Consider the following 23,321-nt stretch of genomic DNA (forward strand, 5'->3'; position numbering starts at 1 on the left):
TTTAAATTATGTTGTAGTCTTTTTAAACTCATCAATTCTCAGTCAAAGTTTTGGACGAATCCATCTTGAATGTATAGAATATCTCCATCAAGAACAATTTATTAGGGTGACCCCTAGATTTATAGAGTTTGTTTAACTTTGTCCACATTTTAAAAGTAGTGTCTTGATCAATCACTTGTCGAAGTACACTGTCTAAGAGATTCAAAATAAGAGTTCCATGTGTGATCAGTTCCATATTTTCTCTGTCATCTTCTGTCACAGTAGTAGAAAGTTTAGAGGGATCTTCAAGGGCCTTATGAGCTTTCTGTTGCCCCAATACAACTCTAATTTTGGCCTTCCAAAGGTTGAAATCTCCTTTCCTATCAAATTTTTCTATGTCATACTTTACAACTTCCATTTTCTTGCTTTCTTTCTTGCTAAAGCTCCAAGATTGTCTTTCTTTAAAGTTCTTGAAGATCTTTCTTCGTTATTGCAGGCTTTGATATCACTTTGTTGGGCTTTTCCAATATCCACAGGCCCAAGATGAAGGACAAACCCAAAATTGAAGATTTGTTATGGAAACAAATGGTTGAAGAAGTGGCCATGTTGATGATAATTTTACCAGACATGTTCAAAAGGTCAGATTTGATCTCAATCACTCATATCTCTTTCATATTTCATTTCAACAAAAAACAACTTTCATTCACTGGTTTTTTGTGTTTTGCAGTCGAGAGAAAAGAGAAGACGAAGTTGTTGAAAACGTGAAGAAAAAGAAGATTTATAACAAGATTCAAGCATGCAGAGATGGGAGAAAGAAGAAGGACACCAGAAAGTTAACATGGTTTGGCAATAAAAGCCTACATCCATGAGATGAGCTATATTCAAAGTCTTGGAAGATTTACAAAGAGCTACAGAAAAGATAAGATCATTTCATACCTTAAACTTCGAGCTTTTAGTTCCCCTTTATATAGGGTTTTAAAATTTTGATTTTAAGGTAAGATCATTTCATACCTTAAACTTCGAGCTTTTAGTTCCCCTTTATATAGGGTTTTACAATTTTGATTTTAAGGTGTATTTTAAAGATAAAAGGTTTGAGTTTACTCTAAAGTAATTTCTATTTTTACAAAACTCAACAAATCTATTAATTAAGTTTCAACTCCTATTCTCAAAAATCATTTATTAATTGTGACTATAAAATATCAAAAAAGAAAAATGGGGCAAACACACACGTTAGAATTAAAACAATGGTAGGGTGAAAAAATTGAATCATCAAATAAACTATGCTCAGTTTTGTCACATGTTTATTAGATGGTATACTACTTTTTTTCTTTTTCATTTTGTTAAATTTATATATCAATATATTTCAAAATAATAAAAACTCTAGTGTTATACTATCTCTTAGACACACTTTCAACAATACTATGAGCTTTGGGGATTTTTTTTTTAATTAATACTGTTATATTTTAAACCTATAAGAAAAATATAGTATACTGAAATTTATTATTCAAATATTGTAGTTTTAATGATTCTCATCTTTTTAACAGATGATGACATTTTTTAAGGATTGTTATGTTGGGTTTTATGTCCTAAAACTCGTGGTATATAAACAATGGAGTTTATTCTGAAAATTCAATAAAGGTGTTATCGAATAGATCTATTGCTTGAATAGAAATCCAATAAACTTAAAAGTCCCCTGACTATTGGATGAGTACTTGAACTTTATGTGGGGATATAAAGGTGGATCAGGTTCGAGTAAATAGTCAAAATGATCTTAGTACATGGATAAGGTTGGGTACCTTATTCTGGTAACACTATTGGATGTGGCCTGCTCTGTAGTTGTTACAAGGAGTTGTAAAGTGTTACAAACGAAGTGATCTTAATTCGTTCATGTTGGACATGAGGAGTGGGGGTGTCCTTGTACAAAAGAGTTTGTACAAGTTCGGACCACGAAATGAGTCACTTTTACTTTATAACGTTGTTTACTGTTTAAGACCAACTATTTCAAAGCGATGACCTAGATAACTTGATCTTAATCCTAAGCTAACTATGAACTCCTATTTATCTGGGATTGCCCTTAGATTTGCATAGGTGAGGGTTGGCTCAATATGACTCCCATTTTAGGGGTAAGACTGATAACTTGAGACATAGGGTGCAAGAGGGAATTCACTCCTAGCCGCTTTAGGGATAGTAGAAAGGTTGTTCTCTTAAGTGCTGATTCTGGGGCTTGAACAAGGGATCACATCTCTCATTTGGCATGAGAGGGACTCGATTTTGTGATTGGATCACAAAACAATTGTTCATTAGGGGATCAGTGGGGACTTAAGGAACAAGAGGTAATTTTGGGGGTAAAACAGAGATTTGACCCAACCATTATTACGAACAACTTGTGAAGGGTTAACTTACTAATCGAGTGGACATAATATATCTACAGTGAGGGGAGTTCAACTATGGGCTTTAGTGGAGTAACCCATTAGTTAACGAATGAGGATTAGATCGGTCTAATGAGTTAGCTGATTAATCTCGGATCATTAGAGCCCATGATCTGTAGGTCCATGAGGTCTCCCTACTAGCTCGGAAATGGATTAACTTTAGAGTAGTGTGATAAGTTAATTTGAAACATTCAAATTAGAATCAAACGAAATTGGAGAAAATATATTTAAATATGATTTAAATATATGAAGATGAATTTGTGTAAAAATTAATTTAATATTAAATATTAAATAATTAGAATTATTTAAATTGTTTAAATAATTATTTATTAATTTTATTAGAAAATTATTTTATGAAATGAATTTGTAAAACTAATAAATTTTGATTTTAAAAATAAAATATGATTTTAAAATCAAAATGGATTTTTGGAAATTAAAAAATTACATAAAATTGAAAATAGGTTTTTCAAGTCATCTTCAAAGTAGCTTACAAGGAACCCACCACTTCTTCCTTTGGTTTACTCCAAGCATGAGCTGCATCCGGTGTAACACATCTTTTTGCATGATAGTCTGCAATATATTGAAGAGATTGGAGTGAAAAAAGGATGAAAAACCAACTGAATTTTTGCTGAAAAATTCGGATGAAGAAGATGTTCTTCAATGGGTTGGTTTAGTGAGCTTTCTCCATATTCCCTTTGATTCCAGCTTACTTTGAGTCCCACAACTCAATCTAGAGTACCAAGAAGATAGTAGGGAAGATCTTGTGGTGGTCTACACAAGGATTTGGAGGATTTTGCAGCTGGAAATGGAGATTTCATTAGTTCGGTCAAGGTATGTTCTTGAAACCCATTAAACTCTGTTTTTAGCATGTTTCTTTTCAACCAAAGTTAATGAACTAGAATGCTTATGGATCCTGATTTCTTTCGCTGTGTGCTGTGTAGATCCAACATGTTGTCTACTCAAGATAAGGAAATTGTTAAATTTATTTTTTTAAAAAATAAAAATTACATATTCAAACCATCCAATGTAAAGACAATTTTCAGTATTGGTTATTCAATTGTAAAAAGGACTCCATAGGCTTTTACTTTTGCATCCTTCTAAAATTGCAGTCATGATCAAATTTTGGTTTATAATAATTAATTATCAAGGACTCTCAATAGTTAAAGAGTGTATCATGCCTGAATTTAACTAGGGTTTGCAATGGGGGAGGAACTGGATCGAAAAAAGGGATTCCAATTGTAAGATATCTAATGAAATCGACACTAGAAATAAAACTCAATAAAAAGGAAGATATCAAATATATGGAGTTTCTTTTTGTATATTTATGGATGAGTAGATTTGCGAGGATCATGATTATGTTGAGAATTATTTGATCATCGTTGTCTGAGGAAGAGGAGAAACATAATCAACTTGAATTTAGGACAATTCTTTAAAATCTTAGTGAAAGATTGGATTTGTTATCTCATGTCTATTTTTCGTTAAAAGACTAAGAATGCAAAAATAATCATTAATTTACAGCTTGGCATGAAACCCTATTCCCAAGGTTTTTCTATTAAAAAGAAAAGAAAAATTATATTTGTTCTTCTGTTATTTATTTTCTCTTTTATCTTTTACATTTTCAAATAATATAAGTGCAATTAATATTTAAACTAATTGAATATTCTACTAATTTATTTCTTAAGAAAAATATTGGGAGATTTTTAAAAATAAAAAAATAAGAAAAACTATTTACACAAAGTAATAAATTTTTAACCTTTTTGATAGAGATTGATTGAAGCTGATAAAAATCTATCAGTAATAGAAACTGATATAAATTGATAGAAGTTTATCCGTCTATTTTTATAAATAGTTTGATATTTTTTTTTATCGGTAAATTTTTTTAAAAAATATACTATATTTCAAATAAAAAAAATAAACTATATTTTCAATAAACCACACATGATATTTGAAAAAAGACAAATAGTATAATAAAAACAAAAAAGACGAACAAATAACAAATAAAGAAACAAAATAATAATAAAAAAGGGAATAAAGAAAAGGGATTGATCTAAAATGTCTAAAGACTAAACGTGTAATTTAACCGTAATTAATATTTAAGTAAATTTAAATTTCATTAAAATGAAACTATAAACTAATTATTATTTTTGCGTTCATCATCTGAGAGACGATAAATGTGTAATTTTTTTTATTTAATAAATTTAACCATCCTCATCTCTTGGAAGATGAGAATACTTAAAAAGATGGATCTCTTCACTGAATCACTACAATATTTGAATAATATATTTCAAAACAACTATATTTTCATTAAAATAACACTGCTAATAAAAACCCCAGCTTTGGAGATAAATAATATCTATTAAAAATTCTAACAATTTTAATTAAGATAATTATTTTAAATGGTAAAATTGTTGAAAATATTTTTAAATATAACAAAATGTCATTATCTATCCGTAATAGACAGTAGGATGATGTAAATAACCAAAAACCGAGAAGTCAAATCAAACCAAACCGATCCAATGAATTGGTTCAAATTTTTAACAAAATATTGGATAGGTTGGTTGGAGAAATGAAGAATTTTTTTTTATCAATTTTGATTTTTGTTTGACAAATCCAAACAAAAACCAAACTAAATCAAACCGAGAGACATAAACATACCTATATAAACTCAAAATTTCTCATATTTTCATGCACACACGTGCACGCGCATACACACAATATAAGCGCGTGTTCACGTGCGTGCACACACACAAAAAAGAAAAAAATAATTACAAAAGATAAGAATTCAAACATAATGATATATATAAATTTAAATTTGAAATGAAATCTCCATACCTATTATATCAAGAGAGGTATGAGGGGAAACGACAAACAAATCGTTTAGATGGTTGAATTATGATTTGTTGTCAATTATATGAGATTTGCCAAGACCTATATGAGTAATATGATAACTTTGAATAATTGCTATGGAAAATTTGAATATCTAGGTAGTAACTTTGGGCCAAAAATAGGAAAATGGACAAAAGCATCACTTTTTTTATAAAAAAAAAAAAAAATTGAGAACCAAACCACACATGACTGAACCAAGAAGAAATTGAACCAACGATTTTACTCTTTATTGGATATTGGTTCGATTCCTATTTTAGCTAAACTATCGGTTTGTTTTGGTTTTTAGATTAGCTTAAAACCCAAGAAAACCGAACCAATATCATCCCTAATAGACAATAACATTTACTATATTTGTAAATAACTTGACTCATTTTCTTATATTTGAAAACAAGCCTTTTAATTATAAGAGTTTATTTTTCAAATTAAAATTTCAGTTTACCTTTTTCAAAGTAATAAAAGAAGAACATATTTTGTAATCAACATCAATCATCGGTTAAAGTTAGGGATATTCAAATGACCCAATAATTCGAACAACTCGAACTGCCCAACCTAAATTGTAAAGGTCGGGTTGGATAAGTTTTAATTTTAGATTGTGTTGGGTTGAATTTTTTATGATTTTTTCGGGCTAGGTTGGGTTCGGGTTACAATTTTTAAAATTCAGGTTGACCCAACCTAACTTGAATTTCTACTATCAAGAGGACTTATGTCATCCACGAGGGAAAACGAGAAAGTGCCTCGATTCAGTGGAGTTCAATGATCGACCACGAAATGACAAATCAGTCTTTTTCGTTTAAATAAAAAATGAGTAATTCTATAAGGTTAAATAAAAATGAAATTAATCATTTGAGATAATTGCTATGTTTAGTGTGCAACTCGTTGATCGTCCACTAAAATTTGCCCTTTTTTTTAATGCTGGTGAACCTAGGATTTTTGCTCCATACAAGTCTTTTTGTTAGAACGTAACTACTAGTAAGACTGGACCGATGAAGAATGTGTTCAAAAATGATCATGTATGTATAATATAATATATATATATACACACACACATATATATAATTTATAAATATTATAACTCATATATTTTTATGACGTTTGTTTGAAGTTTGTAATAGATATATTGGATTTTGATATTTAACATTTGAATTTTATGAAGTTTTAGTTATTAATAAGTGATGTACACAAATTTAAGTATTTTAAGTTACTAAAAAATATAAATAAAAAAAAAGAGAGAGAGAAATAACTCGATAACCCAACCCAACTCAATCCGAATTTTAAGGGTTGGACCGGGTTGGGTTGAAGACTCTATTTGAGTCATTTGGGTAGCCAACTCAACCAACCAAATTTCGGGTTGGTCTAAAAAATCTCCTCAATGCAATCTATGTATATCCCTAATTAAAGTTAATCCATAGCTATTTGGAAATTTGAAGGATAGATAAATATTGATTTTTTTTAGATGATATAAGATGTGAAGAGTTATGATGTTTGGAGAGTTCTGATCGAGTAGGATCGAACATGTTCAAGTATTGAAATGATCTACAATACATAGAAGGAAAATTACAATGAGATATAAAACAGAAAATAAGCTCACAAACAATTAAAATGAATAATAAACCTCTTTGTTTGTCGGTTACATTTTGGTAACCGAGGGTTTTAGGGAGTAACCGGAGAAGCGACGGTAGCTTTTCTATCGATCATCAATGGCGGACGAAGATTACAATGACCTCGATATGGGGTTCTCTCTCTCTCTCTCTCTCTCTCCCTCCCTTTACATATATTTTCAATATGCTTTTATCCAATCTTTTTATGTTCCTCTGGTTTCAATTGGTTTCTTACATAACTTGTCAAACGAAAACCCTAATTTCGAAACTAAGTTCGCTCCTTCAAGTTCATCTCGGAGTATTACGGATTTGGGACCGAATTTGTGATGGAAAACAGTTCGGTATGATGAAATATCACTTAGGTTGGGAGGGAGATGCTATCGGACTTGATTGTTTGAGCGATTCTGTAGTTTAAGCGTGTGACGAGAAACTTCAAAAATTTGGTAAGTGTTTGAGTTTCTGGCCGCCTTACAGCTCACAATACCAATTTTTAAGGTTTAAGCGTGTGCGATAATCTTAGATAGTTGCTTGTGACATTTCTACTAGGGTTTTTCTTTAGGTATAAGTTATTGAATTCTTCTGCCTCGAAAGCATGGCTGCTGGAAAAAATGTTTTTATTCAAAATTTCAACTTTTCATTACCTTCAGAATCAGGATGCCATATTAAGTTTGTAACTGTCACCCGTCATTGTAATCTTGCGGATCATACATCCTTAGCCTCTGGATATGAAAATATGTTTACGAACTTAAGCCTATTTCTGGTTGCTTATGTTCACAAGCGTTATATTTTACTGGACGACTTTATGTTAAGTTGGTTTTGTTTATTAGTGGGAATTACATGTTTTCTTCATTAGTTAAAAGGATCTCTGATAACCTTTATCTTTATAATGGATCACTGTGTCTAAGAATTAAATATTGTGGGTGGAAGGATTGTTCTTAAAGCTTTCCTGTTAGTAGTTTATTTAATCAGGATAGGCCTCTTGCTGCATATGTATCATTAGATCTTCATTAACAACATCCACAAATTACTGGGTATTGTCAGTCCTTCAAAGTAGGCTTTTATTCACTTTATTCCCTGTTATAATGCCCCTTTTTTATTGCATGGAGGACTCAGCCACTGCTTCTAGAATACAGTCAGTTCATCAGTTGCTGTATCAGCTTAAACTTTTTTAGGGAAAAAAATATGTTAATTTAGATCATGTTTAGTGTTTTGCATCACATTTTCACGTTCTTCCTTATTTGGGCTAATAAGTTTTGTTAGTTATTCAAAGTATACACAAGGAATGCAAATGCAGATAAATGGAGTACAGTTGTAAAAATCTATGCATGAGGACTTGAGGTCCGACTCTTGGGTCTACTCAAAATGGTTTGCTATTTGAAGTATATATACTTGCATTGCATTCTTAGCTGTAGTTTGACCACGCTGGTATGATCTTGTTTTGTGAAAGGCCTTTATATTTTCATTTAGGAATACTGGGAGGTACAAATATTTTTCAGCTCCTATATTAATAAATAACAAGTGATTTTTGCTGCAGATATGAAGATGAGCCACCAGAACCCGAGATTGAGGTAAGAAATAGTTAGTTCAATTCTATTTGAAAGAAAGTAGTTATCTTTTCTTTTTGAAGTTGATTAATTATAGTGACACTGAGAATCATGTACAGGAAGGTGCCGAAGAAGAATTGGATAATAATAATGATGATGTTCCTGGTGAACCTACTGAAGCTGAGGAAAAGGAAGATGAAGAACCCGTTGAACGTGCGCGTAAAACCTCAAAATTTATGACAAAGTATGAACGTGCTAGGATTTTGGGCACACGTGCCCTCCAAATCAGGTTCCCTTTTACATTTGTCAGATCTAAATTTTTACATGCATCAAGTTGATAAATAGTATGATGGTTCTTTTTTCTCTTGGGCAGCATGAATGCTCCTGTGATGGTCGAGTTGGAGGGTGAGACTGATCCACTTGAGGTTAGATATTTAATTATTAAGCTAAAATCATTGAAAAGCTCCCTTTTGGTTTTGGGCCTTTCGGCATTCAGCTAGATGTATTTCTGTTGCCTCATATGTGCATCCCATGGTTAGTTTGCATGCTCAAAAGAAAAGGGTTAAATTTATATAATATGAAAATGCCCTCAAACTTTGATGTTGGGGGGTTAAATTGAAGGCTTTCAAACTATAGACTATAATTGAAACTAATGTCAAAGCTTGTCAAGTTGTATGATGATTGTTCTCTGGCAGTCGTCTAATCCTGTACTGTTTAGATTGCAATGAAGGAGCTTCGTGAGCGGAAGATACCATTCACCATCCGTCGCTACCTGCCAGATGGAAGGTTAGGCCTCTTAGATCTTATTCTTTATCTTTAACATTCAGGTTCGCCTGCTGGCAGGGGTGTGCAGAAAACTGAAAACAAGCGAGCCAGTTGGTTTGGTTCTTTATGTGCGTGTATATGTGTGTATAAGTTAGAGAGATCAACTGTATTGAGTGAACTAGTCTTAGAAAAAAGGGGAAAAAAAAAATTAGTCTAAGGTTTTGGATCTCGAACTTTTCCATAACCAAACCCAATCGCACATTCTTTATAGTTCTCTATAGGAATAAATAAGTGAAATTCTCTGCAGTTATGAGGACTGGGGCGTTGATGAACTGATTGTGGAGGACTCTTGGAAGAGGCAAGTTGGCGGTGCGTGATTGATCCGTGTGGGTGTTGTCACCATATGTGAGATAATGGGTTTCAGCTGCATAGCGATTAGCGGCTTAGTTCCCATTTATGCAGCAGTTGTGAAAAGGAAAACATGACTACTATTGTTTTGTTGCATACTCTCTTCTCTATAATATATTGGAAAGGACCCTCTGTTATTGTATTGACCATCATTATTTTAACTATTATTAACCAATGCCATATCAACTTGACTTTCATTAATCTTCAATTGCGCCCTTCCACACACTTTAAGAACTGCTTTTCTTGCTCAACACCAGCTTGCATATTTACACCATTGCAAACCTCTAGGAAAGGGTCGTATAAAAAATGCTCCAAAGAGTGTGGAAGTAAGTTGAATAAAAGTTTTTTTTTTTTCCTAGAAATTGACTAAGAAATCGAATATTAACGTGTAAGAAATTATTAGAAAATAAGCATGATTTTCAAAAATTAAAAATAAAAAACAAAATCATTATTAAACCTAAATTATTCAAAATGTCTTATTGATTTCAATTACACGAGGACCTTAAGAGGAACCGAGAATCAAATCCTTATAGCTGCCCCACTCACATCATGAGCCGTATAAGAGAGATCAAGATCAAATTTCTGTCACGATTTGTATTTATTTATTTTATTTCTTCAGAAAGCTGCAAGTTTGTGACACTAAGATAAGAATAAATAACAGTGCTAAGCGAGGTGGATGCTAAGCGAATGGTTGGTAAGGGCCCGTTTCAAAACATCTCTCTTTCTTATTCTCATTTCTGATTTTTCAATAAACAGATTTATTTTATAACTATTTCTGTTTTTTGTTTCTAGATTTTAAAAAATATATCTTAAGAGTGGTTAAAAATTGAGAAATAATGTCTGTCTTATTCGATAACGTTCTCGTTTTCAGTTTCTTTATTACTTGTATCTTTTTTCCCCTTTTCCTTTTTTTCAAGATAAAAAATAGAGATGTATTTGATAACTATTCATATTTCTTGTTTCTTGAAAAAAGAAATAGAAACAACAATTTATTTAATAACTATTTTTTGTTTCTTAGTTTTTATACCAATATAATGTATATAAAAAAAAGAAATGTCATACATTAAACATCAGAAAAAGATATTATCAAAAGTTTATGTTATCTAATATAAGTAAGTCTCGATGAAAATTAAATATAATAACAAAGTTGTATCATATCCTTCATATGTTGACCAAATTTAATCAGCACTGTTATCTCTAACTTAAATTATTTGTGTTAAATGATGTCGAGTCAAATCCAACTTAATTATATTATTATGTAAATGTCGTGGTTGTAAAATATTAAAGTTAAATGAATGTCTTAGTCGGTAAAATTTATATATTATAAAATTCTACTCGATTTTAAATATGCTAAAGATATTATAATTAAAATAATATATAAATACACATATTGTAAAAATCATTACTCAAGTTGAAATATAAAAAAGAAATTACATATCGAAATTAAAATAAAATTACACATCTTCGAAGTTGAACTCTGAAATATAAAAAATTAATATTCATATTGAAAATTAAAACAATATATAAATCTAAATATTGAAAAATTTTAATATTCAAAACTAAAATCAAATATAAATATAGGATAATAGTTTTTGTAAATGGAAAAATTAATAAATAAAATAAATAAAATATAAAAGATGGAAATAAATATAAAAGGGAAAAAAAAAAAGTGGCCAACTTGGTAGTTTGAACACACAATCAAAAGGTGAAATGGTAGTTTAAGTATACTTGAATACCAACAAGCCAAGGATGAGTTTTAATAAATAAAAGAAACCATATTGTATAAAATAGAAACGAAGGAGAAACTACTTTTAGCCCATTTTTTAAAATGTTTCTCAAATTCTAGAAACAAAAAGAGGAAACATTTATCAAACAAATCAGTTTTTAAAAAAAATGAAAAACAGAAACAGAAAATAAAAACGTTATCAAATGTTCTAAAAAAAAAAGAAAACGAGGACGTCAAATAGACTCATACTTCTCCTATTTGGAACCTGTTTATTGTCAAATGGCCACCGATGCTTGTCCCTAAACATCAAAAGGTCAGAGTTCAAGCTTGAGCTAAGCCCACTCATTTTATTGTTTTTTTCATTTGTATTGTTCTTGTTATTTCAAAAACTGATTTGTATTAGATAAGGTGCTTTTGATAAATTTTTTTTTCAATGTATCTTGGAAGCATATTATGACTTTTAATATTATATAACTAAATTATATTTAAACCTGAAGTAAAATAGATAAGAAAAGTTATCAACAAATAAGAAGGTCTAAATCAAATAATTATCGAACAAATTCTCAAAACAGAAAATAATTATCGAACACATTTTCGCCTTTAGTTCTTCAAAACAGAAAATAAGAAACAAAAACATTATCAAATAAGTCTAATAGTTTCCATCCTTTCCAAGTTGATCGATTAAACTTGGGACCATGAAACAAAAACCCCAAAGAAAGTGCTAAATCAATGAGAAGTTTAACAGACCAACACAACAGTAACGACATCAGGGAGCATTTCTCATCAAGGCATTCAAATCAAAGATTTAATCGTATGATGGGCAAAAAAACTAGATTGCAAGGGGGAAAAGAGGAAAAACAAAAAAGACCCAAGATTTAGGATCTAATTGGATTGACTTTTGAATACTTATTTTTCTAAAATCATTTTTATTTAAATACTTTTGACAAAAATTGTTGAAAATAATGTGTCAAACACTCTAATTTTTCTAAAATCACTTGAAAATGCATTCCAAACACACCTTTATCATCCTATACACATTTTATCTACCACAATTCAGGCAAAGGAGCCGACAGTGTAGCCAACTATTATGTAGTCAAGCCTTCCAGACATAACCCAAATCCTCATCAAGTTCATTTGTTAATAAACCCTTTTTCAGGGAAATCTTGGCATACATCTATAACCAGACTCTCTGGCAGATGAAGATCTTGAGGCAAATCAGACGCCTTTTGATTGAATCTGCTAGCAAAGGACTCACTATTTGAAGCAGCTTTAAAGCTATTGTTCCTACTCGGGCCAGGGACATTGCTCCCAGACAGCTGCAACTGAGGTGTTTTCCACGAATCCCATACTCTAGCTAAACTTCTATTTGCATTTGGTCCGGTAACGGGTTCCCTGCTCAAACCCGCCACTCTTAATGTTACTTGACATCTGCAGTAGTTGGATCATCTGTTGTTGTAGGGCCTGGCTACCTTGAAACATCTGAGGATGATTTTGTTGGACCAAGGAGCCAGCATTTGGTGGATGATGTTTTGCAGCTGTTGCAACTGCTTATGCAAGGGTTGCTGGGCGCCTGAAAAGCCACCAACAGAAGAGTTTTGTACGGATCCAGGCATCATGCGCCCCTTGGAGTGTACGGGATGGATTATAATTGGAATTATTGAAAGAAGACGAGACCTCCTGTTGATGTGGGCTGGTGTTGGAACTCATAGAGTTCTATCTCATGAGGTTATTCTGGTATGAAGTCATTGCTAAAGCAGCTTGTGCTGAACCACTGAAACCTCCACGACCAATCATCTGATGGTTATTAATCCCATGGTTATCAAGTTCAGGACGCAATGTCAACAGCTCATTAATTGTGTTGCGGTTTGTGGGAAGACCTTGAATACCCGCTAACTGTTCCATCTCCTGCATTTTTTGCATTTGAAGCTTGGCTGCAGTGGCATGTCTAGGATAATTCTTCAAGCCCTCTGTAAAAACAATAAGCCCGAACATATAATTAACAATCGATCATCACTATGTTGCAGAGGATAACGATGTAGATGCATTACCAATAGGCCCAACTTTTTGATCCCGGCAGAAACCAATCAGATCTTTCATACTGTTGACAACCTCCGATATCTGATAATATTTAGAGATTTTAACAAATTAATATTGTGGGAGTGAAATAAAGAAAGTTAGCCCCCAGTAATGGTTACCTGCAAACACCTCACGTATCTTTTAGAGAAGCCCAAGTCATTCAGCAACTGCAACTCCAGACTCTTAGCAAGCTGACGACCGGCCATCAGTACCCTTAGAACTCAACCGTGTTAGTAAACATCCAGCTGCACAATGAGTTGGTAACCAACCCAGCAACTCTATGAATTGATAAATGTTCGAAAATTATTCCAAATAAGGGCAACCTAGCTTCTAGAGGGACATCGCCAAAAGATTGTACAATCATCCCCCACAAGTTAGATATAAATAAGCAGAAGATATGTTGCAAGGGCAATCAGAACCCTGTGCACCTAAAACCATGTGGGCAAATAAACCGACGTCACTCCTCAGTGTACAACAGAAAGTAGCTTGGCCAGAAATTGATGCATTCAGGAAGGTTTTACTTTCAGCTCCTACGTAATATTCATGAACCCATCTCAAAATATCCAGAGCCTCTCATCAGAACTTTTAAGGTCATCATTTTGAGTTCATGGAAAAGAAGCTTTAAACTAAGCAGCACTTAACCACTGTCACAAATATTATTGTCATCAGTATTATTGTTCAAACAACTCACATATTGCTATTTGTCTGCAAATCTTTCTGAGAAACACCATCAGGCCCACTTTCAGCAATTGTGTTTTGGCATTTCTGGGCAACCTGTAACAGCTGATTCACCTGAAATAAAAAAAAAACCTCATTGAAGTACAAGTATCTTCCTTATCTGAAAGACTTAAAAGTATGTAACTGAACTTGTTCTTTGGTCAAGTTCCCATCTCCAAAAAAAAAATTACAAAGGAAATCTAAAAGTTTAAAGTAAGAATTAAGAATTAAAAAAGAAAAAGAAAAACAGTATTTACAACTTACAAGACAATATGAGTAATAAAATGGGACTGAGGAAAATGGGATTGAGCAGGATAGGATAATACGTCTGAAAATAAGGAAACTGAGGAGATTTCTCAAGTTCTCAACAATGTTTCTATGTGCTTTAGTTACATAAAAAAAGATATGCAGACACAAACCGAGCACGCTTTATGTGTGATAAAAGCTTAAATGAAACAGATTGCTGATGGCTAGCAAAAACAAATAGCAAGACTCCATAATACTTTTACTCAAGGAGGAAGTGTGATAAGTTTCAACATCAATACCTGAGGTGCAACCAACCTCCGTGGAAGAAGTTCTTCATGACGTCGAGCACAAAATTCCCAACACAAAATCTGAGGAGGATTACATTTACATTAGGCTTAGTAACAAATAAGTTGGCTAAAAATGCTGATTTGGATTAGCAATATTTGTATAAACCTTCAAGTCTTGAGTGAATATGACACGAAGCTGACCCTCACGAACAACACGAAGTTGCTCATATACACTCTCTTGAATTGCTTTTCCATATTCTAACATCATGATTCCAGAAGAAAATCTCCTTTCTTGAGGAAGGTCCAGAAATAAAAGTTCATCAATAACTCCACATCCAAATTTGATCTCGCTGAGTCTTGGGAGTACTTCAAACGTAGCCTCTTCAATTCAACTCCAAAAAATTAGATATGACAAGATACCAGAGTGCTAAAACCAGCATTCAAGATGTTCAAATTAAAATAAAAAAATAAAAAAGTGTGATTCATGTGATGTGATCTTAAAAGAAAAGTTCTATGGTACATAAAATACCAGTAATTGGAATTTATGCAACATTTATTTTTGTCAGAGTCTAATATCATAGAGGTGTTCACAGACACCACGATAGGAAAAATGAAATACCAACTAAACTAAAAGAGAGTTTTTTACATGAGAAGAATAAAGTTTTGGAAGATAATGCAGACCCAAATGATTTCAACTAACACTGGCAGATGATCTGAAGATATATTTTCTCGAGAAACTAAATATTTAACTTGCAAACCCAATAAGATACTGCCTACTTGTTGTCGAAGAATTAGATGGATGGACAATAGATGCAGTAGCTACAGATCACATACATTAATGAGCATAATGAGCATGCACAGAGAGAGATGTAATTAAGCTAATCACAAGCAAATTCAAACATGTTTTTTCTTGCTCTGTGTGTGTGCGCGTATTATGTATCAAAATCTCCAACATCCCACTGTTTTAAAATCAAAATAGAAGATTGCTTTCTTGATCCTTACCAAATCCCCTTCCTGATTTGGAACCACAGATGTCGCACTGCCACGCATCCTGAAATGCATAAATGGAAAGCAATAGGCATGAATTTAAGGACAAGTTAGCAATAACATAAAAATGGCAGTACAGACAACTGAAACTAATAAATCTGACAGCAATAGCTAAACATTTAGATTTCTAGAATGAAGAACGATAGATGTTCATGACTTAAATCAAGATCGTTTCCAAAAAAAATCCTTTACTCTTTAAATGTTGAGCGTGGAAAAAGTACCAAAACCATGTTACATAAGAATAGACGATCCTATTTTTTCCTGACATTTAGCAATTACAAATGTATAATATAAATTAAAAGCACAAAAAGACTAACTGTTAATATTTAGCAAAAAGTATGACGAGCATATGAACTGACCATAGCTGCCTGGGGAAACACACCAAGAGCATGGTGGCCAACATTCTCATACAGTGACAAGCACCATCTTTTCTTTGCACGAGGAGAGTAATACTCTGCTACGAACTTCCTCCAGTAGGCTATACTGTTCTCCTATAAAAATGTCATTAATGGAAAAAGAAGCCCAAAAAAAAATCAGAGAAAACCTCAAAATGGAGGAAGAGATACAGTAATTAGAAAAGGAAGAGAGCCAGAAAGAAGTAGATAATGTAGATGTATAAGTTTTTTTCTTTTCAATGATATAAAAAATAGAATTAGAGAAGATAACTCACAGGCGGTCTTTGCCGCTGATGATATAAATATTGCATCAGCCGGCGAGCACAAACACCACCAGCATCATATGGGGGCCGCTTCATGGTTGATACAGGTTGCATTGCCTGCTGTTGTTTCAATTGCTGCCCCAACTGTATCTGTTGCTGCTGTTGCTGAAACTGAGCCCTGTACTGAGGTAGAGACTGCAAAATCTGCTGTTGTTGCCGCATTCTTTGCTGTTGAAACAAAGCTTGTAACTCTGAGTTACGGTTTTGTGACTGCATCAAATCCTGTCTCTGAAATAGCTGCTGCAAAACTTGCTGTTGCAGCACATCTTCAGGCTTTATATCCAGTCGTGGTTTCTTCTGCACCTGGTAATAATTATTTGGATCTGGAATGAAAGATCCCTGATGTTTAGGGCCCATCGGAAGTGATCCTTGCCCTATTTGTGACATTGGTAATGATGTGGCATATGAAGCACCTTGCTGTATCTGTTGTTGCACGTGTTGAATATTTTGGTCCTGCTGAGAATTTTCCTGCACAACGCAGGATCCATCTATAACTGAGGATCCTGACACACTAATGTTATTTGAATTGAATGACATAGGCGATGCAGGCAAGCGCATGTATGACTCTGTATTGATGCTTGCACTCCTTTGTAACTGTGGCCCCCCTGAAAGGGCAGAGTTTGCATCTGTAACTAATGAACTTGCAGCCACACTGGGTCCTGAATTTGCCACACTATTTAAAACCGCATTGTTCATGTCTCCTGAAACTGGACCAAAATCAGAACATCCAGTTCCTGGAATTGAATTCGATGAATTTGCAAATGATTGGCTCAAATGAGAATTAACAATAGCTGGGGACTGCCCTTCTCCTTGGTAGAAAATCCCAGAACTTGATGGAGACTGAGCTAATCCTCCAGTCAAACGAGAAGATGCCATTGACCACCCCTTGGCTAGAATTTAGGTAGCCAACAAAAGCTATACCCGTGAGAAAGAAATCCAGAAAACCACTCTCACAAATTCCACATGTCAAACTTTAAAGAACATATGGAGAATATAATGATTCCAATTGAAAGAAAGATTGAGTAGAAAGTATCTGAGCCTTTTTTAACCTTGAAGTCGGGGGAAAATCAGTACTATAAATTCAAGCTCTAGTAAGACTACTTGAGGCGCAGTGCTATCAGAGTTCCAACTGTAAGTGGCGAGGACCTAGGAGGGAAAAAAACAAGAGTTAGCAGAAGAAAGCGAAAATGAGAGAAGCAAAATCGAACTGCAACGAGATGAAAAGCAATCTCTCATGAAACCCTGACAAGTTACTCGAAATTAACAAAGCCTAATTTCCCTTCCGACTGATAAAACCCTAAATTAGCTCCATGAGAAGGGGGAAAAAACCCGGCAGAAAACCCAAGATTGAAATTAAACTCAGCGCAATATGGCTAACCATCATTCACTAAAATTAACCAAAGAAAATCCATCCAAATTATCATCGTTTGAGAATTAAAAACAGAGATGCAACGGGAAGCAACTCAAATCGAACATTAAAACACATCCTCCTCCCTCCCCTACCCAGAGTAAAGAGGGGAAAATGATGAAACGAACCAAACTCAGTAAAATAATCTGCTAAGCATCAAACTCCCCACCTAAGCACAAGGCGAACATGGATATCAAGAGCTTAAATTTGAAAACAAAACAATAAACAGTGAGCTTTAACAGTATCTCAAAGAACAAAGCATGGTATCCAATGAACTAAATGAAGAAACTAAACTAGAAAACTTGTACAAAATTATCACAATGAAGAGAAAGCAATTCAACGAAACCTTGAAAGCTTCAAGAGCTTAGCCAGAGAGAGTCCCCTTTTTTCTTGCTTAATTTGGAAACCTGAAATTTCATACAAAGTATACTTGGGTTACGTAGTGTTAGTGTGTAGGTAGCGGGAATTGGAGTCAGGGAGTGACCGGCTGCATTGATAAACCGGTCATCTGTCACCGACTACTCCCGGTCAATCTCGAAACACGTGTCGTCGTGGTGATCGAGAAACGTAAACGATGCCTGATCTCGCGGTGATGAAACGAAGTCGGTTACCACGTGGCGATCTCTCATTGGTTCGTTTTGGGGATGCTTATCATGGGGGTTAGAGATCTTTCGTCACCGTTATTCTTTTGAAGGGAAATAATCAGGCGCATTAAAGCGTAACGATATAAAACATCCCCCGTTTGCCACCACATTGATGGGAGGACGTTTTTTAATTTTTAGAAATTAATGCAGGGGCCATATTGTACTTTTGCATTATATTATGTTACGTGGCTCTCATTTATTGGACAGCAGTATGATTCTACAGCCAGGTGAGCGTAGATTTTAGAGGCTTGTGGATACTGCTAATGGATGGGGAGTCGGGACTTAAGCGTCAAATACACGTGTAATTTGGTGTAAATCAAATTAGATTTTTTGGAAAAGGTTGACCTGCAATTAAATACTCATCTAATTGTGTCATTTGCTTAGAAAAAGAAAAAATTAAATTAAAATATCATTCTAGTCCCTATAATTTAAAAATTAATTAATTTTAGTTCAATTTTATCCCCTATGCTAGTTTATTCTTGATTTATAAATTTCTTTTGTTATTTAATAGCATTTTTACCACAAATTTTAAAAGTATACTCACGTTGGATGAAAATATTTAATCAATTTCGGTAAAAATTAATTTTGAGGGATCACATTTAAAATTTTATTGAAAGGATGAGAACTAAAATTAAACAATCTAAAGTATAGAGACTAAAATTGAACAAATTTCAAAGTATGAAAACCAAAATGACATTTTAGCCCAAAAAATACTTTTCTTTTTTCCAAGATTATACTATAATTTTGAATTTTCATAAATGTCTCAAAATTACTATTAAAAATATAAAGTAGTTAAAATGTTTAGATGTAAATTGAAACTCGAAATGAGTACACAATGACAATATGACAATTTTAAGGCCATAAATTATATATTATAGATCACACCTTCACTATTTTAGATCTCAATTTTAGTTTAATATTCTTATAAATTTATATTCCAAAGCTATTTTTGAAATATTTATAAAAGGTTAGTGGTAGCACGGCTTCTTTTGAGAAAAAAAAAAAAAGTAGGTCTTCTTTAAATAAGGGACAAAGTTCACAGATACATTTTGTAATTTAGCGAAAAATAAAATTTATATCATCTATGAATATAGCTAAATGACATATATGATGTATGATGCTATGCGCATAAGTACACATGGTCAAGTTATAGTAAGTTCAAACAGCATAAGAGACCAAGTCCTTAGGGATCAAATTCACAGTTTTGCTTATTTATTTTAGAATCGTGTCAATTTTAACTAAAAGATTGGAAACCGAATTTGATGGATTTAATTTCTGAAAATGTTGTTTTTAAATATAGAAAAATGAACCAAAATATTTACAAAACATAGCAAAATTTCAGAACTATAAATGATAGATGTTGATAGACACTGATAGACTTCTATCAGTGTCTATCAGTGACATTGATAGATATTAATAGAAGTCTATCAATGTCTATCAACGTCTATCATTGATAGTTCTAAAATTTTTGTTATATCTTGTAAATAATTTTAACAGTTTTACCATTTGAAATAATTTCCATTTCTAAAAGTAAAAATAAATTTAGAAAACAAAAATGAAAGTTTAAGAAGTAAAAGTATTTTAGGGTGTTGATTTCATTAATTACATCATTAAGTAATGCTTAGATTTTCATGGAATCCCATGTAAATAATATGTTTAAGTCTAAAAACTATTTTCCAAATTATTTTCTCTTAAAAACAATTCTTTCTCATGTAACTAAAGTGATTATTAATTTCTTGAAACCAATTAAAAAACATGACAATAAACAACGTCATTATCAACTTTTTTTTATTAACTTAATTATTCTCATGATAAATAAATAAAAATTAAATATTAGAGTTTGGGTTAAAGAAACAATCTCTCAATTTTATCTCTAACCTAATATGCAATGATGGCCAATCAGTAAGAAGATGAACATGCTAACATTAAAAAATGTATCCTTCCACAATATTCGTGAAAATACTAAACAATCAAGTTAAATTCATAATTAAATTCACCAACATCCTAAAATTAGAGATTAGAATTTAACCATTCATAGCTTTCAAATACATATTCTCGTACAAATTTGCAAGCATAAACAGTAAAGAGATAAAAGGAAATGAAGAAGAACTATTGTCGAAGCCTTCCATGTCTCTTGAATCCGCTAAGAATGTCTTGATCTTCACCTCGAGAACTCAAACAACCTCCAAAATAAATCCCTCATACTATCTACTATCTTTTACAGCATGAACACATTTTAGGACTTTGGAATTTCGCAGCTGAAAACCCTAAGATTTATAGAAAAGTATTTCCAAAAATTGCATTTCTTTCCCAAAATAAACTGATGCCACAAGGCTGCCTTTCTGAAGATCCTCAAACGTTTTATGTTACCATAGTTGTGTGTCACAGTGCTGCACACTGCCTGATATAAGGAGCTCTCGAGTTTTGGTGTCAGGGTTGGCACTGTCTTGTTTCTTGGCTACTTCATTTTTCCTTCACTTTTCCTTGGATATTAGGTTCGAAGTTTCGACTTTTGAATTGAGATATAATCAGGTTGATGCATATATTTAGTCAAAAATGAAATTTACATCATCTACGTGTACAGGTAAATAACATGTAGGTTGACACATTCATTAATTTTTAGGGGTGTTCATGGATTGGGTTTGGTTGGGTTGAAAGACTTTTTAGACCCAACCTAATTGTTCGGGTTGTAAAATTTTTCAACCCAAATAACCCTTATTAAAAAATGAATCCAACCCAACCCAACCATGAAATATTTGGGTTGGATTGGTTTGGGTTAATCGGGTCATTTATTTAAAATTTTGATCTAAAAAGAAGCAAAACGTAAATATGTAAAAATCTAATTTAATTATTTTCATATATTGAATTAAGATTAACTACTCAACTCAATTTATATAGTGCAAATTTTCTTTCTAAAGTGCAAAGAAACTATTTTTAAGAGTTGTTGAAGAATAAATTATTAAAAAAATATTGAAATTAAATAAAATTAAAATCAATATATGTATAAATAATTGTGTTATAAATAACAAAAAAGTATATTTTAAAATTAATAATAAATTCGGATTGGTTTGGGTTATATTAGGTTATATTAGGTGAACCTATGAATCAACCCAACCCATAAAATTTTCATTTATTTGAACCCAACCTAACCCAAATGAGTTGAAAATCTAACCCAAACCACACGAGTGAGGTTGGGTTGATCGATTTTTTCGGGTCATCGGGTTTTTTGAACACCCATAATAATTTTTAGACTAATTTTATTACATTCACATTTCTTTAAGATACCATACTCAACACTATTTTTTTTCAAGGACAATGAATTATATATTTTTAGATGGGTGTTCGATCTCCCAACTATCGAGAAACTTAATCTTACTAAATTCAATATATTAAATTTTGATTTTATAACCTAATTCAATGCCCAAACTTAAAGTCCAACGTGTGGGATGGAAATTCAAACTTTGTTTTTCTAAATGAGTATTTACCTATGTTGGATGGAAGAATCAAATTTTTTATTTCGAAATTAATAGTACAAACGCTATAGTAGCTCATTTTAACTTAAGCTAGTTATATATAACCCTTATACATTTAATCTCACTTAATATATTGCCTAAACAAATCACTTATTATATTTATGTTTACAGGTAAAATCTTGAGATTCTTTGTTAAATAAAATTATTTCATAAAATCTTATCTGCAAAGGCTTTATTCAACTTTGGAATTGAGCCTCACAGAAGATTAGACCATTGACTATTTGGGTTGTGGTTGGCTTATGAATGGAATTTTCATTCTTTCTTTCTTTCATTTTTAAAGTTGATGAATGGAATATTTTTAACAAAGAGAATTATTTGTGGTGCAAATTCCTCAATGCTCATGAAAAACTTAGCACGTTTGAGCACAAGTTCAAATGTTAAACAAATTAAATTAGACACCAACAAATTGTTGCAAAGAATGTTACTTAGGGTTGTTTGGTCCACCAATACGAGTTGAATTGAGTTGGTACAATATATTAACTCAATGTTTGGTCCACCAACTTTAAATGTTGGTAGAGTTGACTTTGGTATATTTTATCAACTCACTTAAACTCACCCCAATTCTCCTCCTTCTTATATTTTCAATGGCTCCACCCATCGGCCACTGTCATGTCACACTTCGGGAACCAACTCCAGCCTCCAGCAACCACTTCCAATGATAAAATTTGGAGACCAACTTTGATGACCACCATTGCGTGATCAACTCTGACGACCAATCCCGGGCTCAGGCAACCACATCCAATGACAATTCTAGTGACCCAATTCCGACAACCATCTTCGTGCGACTAACTCTAATGACCAATTTTAGGCTCTGACTATTGGAATTTATGTCCTAAAGTCTCGTAGTTAATTAGTTATTTTATATAATATTTTATTATTTTATATATGTTATAATTAGTTATCAATTATGAAAAAAATACAAGGTTATTTCATTAGACTTGAAACAGTATGTAATGGACATACGAGTGGATCATGTTCCAAATAATAACCTAAAAGGTCTAAGGTTGGGTACCTTATCTTGGTAACACTATGGACACAATCTACTTTGTAATTGTTATAAATATTGTAAGTGTTACGAACAATTTGATCCAAATCGTTCATGTGAAGACATACAAGTGCGGGTATCCTATACAATGAATTTGTATAAGATTGGACCGTGAAATACTTGATCTCTCATTGTAACACCATTGATAGACAAAACTAATATTTCATAGAATAACCATGTAACTCGATCTCAATTCTGAGTGAGTTACATGGATGAGAGTAGCTCGAGTCGCCGACTTAATAAGCCTACCATTTTAGAGATTTGT

The 23,321-nt window shown here is 32.6% G+C and overlaps 1 protein-coding gene and 1 pseudogene across 1 annotated transcript; one reads left to right on the plus strand and one right to left on the minus strand.

The window, feature by feature from the left end:
- Positions 1–6,892: 6,892 nt before the first annotated feature.
- On the plus strand, positions 6,893–9,806 carry LOC120070351 (DNA-directed RNA polymerases II, IV and V subunit 6A-like). The gene is made up of 6 exons (XM_039022285.1): positions 6,893–7,026; positions 8,427–8,460; positions 8,556–8,725; positions 8,810–8,861; positions 9,155–9,222; positions 9,509–9,806. The coding sequence occupies exons 1-6, from the start codon at positions 6,992–6,994 to the stop codon at positions 9,576–9,578; spliced, it is 429 nt and encodes a 142-aa protein (XP_038878213.1). The 5' UTR covers positions 6,893–6,991; the 3' UTR covers positions 9,579–9,806.
- A 2,435-nt stretch (positions 9,807–12,241) lies between these two features.
- Positions 12,242–18,314, minus strand: LOC120080739 (annotated as a pseudogene).
- Between the last annotated feature and the right edge of the window lie 5,007 nt (positions 18,315–23,321).

The sequence above is a fragment of the Benincasa hispida genome, chromosome 1 (genome assembly GCF_009727055.1).
Source record: "Benincasa hispida cultivar B227 chromosome 1, ASM972705v1, whole genome shotgun sequence".
Taxonomy (NCBI): Eukaryota; Viridiplantae; Streptophyta; class Magnoliopsida; order Cucurbitales; family Cucurbitaceae; genus Benincasa; species Benincasa hispida.

Bases quoted from the DNA above. Each gene is read 5' to 3' on its own strand.
- LOC120070351 (XM_039022285.1), top strand. From the start codon at position 6,992: ATGGCGGACGAAGATTACAATGACCTCGATATGGG. The intron at 7,027-8,426 runs GTTCTCTCTCTC...TTTTTGCTGCAG, and splicing joins TACAATGACCTCGATATGGG to ATATGAAGATGAGCCACCAG. The intron at 8,726-8,809 runs GTTCCCTTTTAC...TCTCTTGGGCAG, and splicing joins ACACGTGCCCTCCAAATCAG to CATGAATGCTCCTGTGATGG.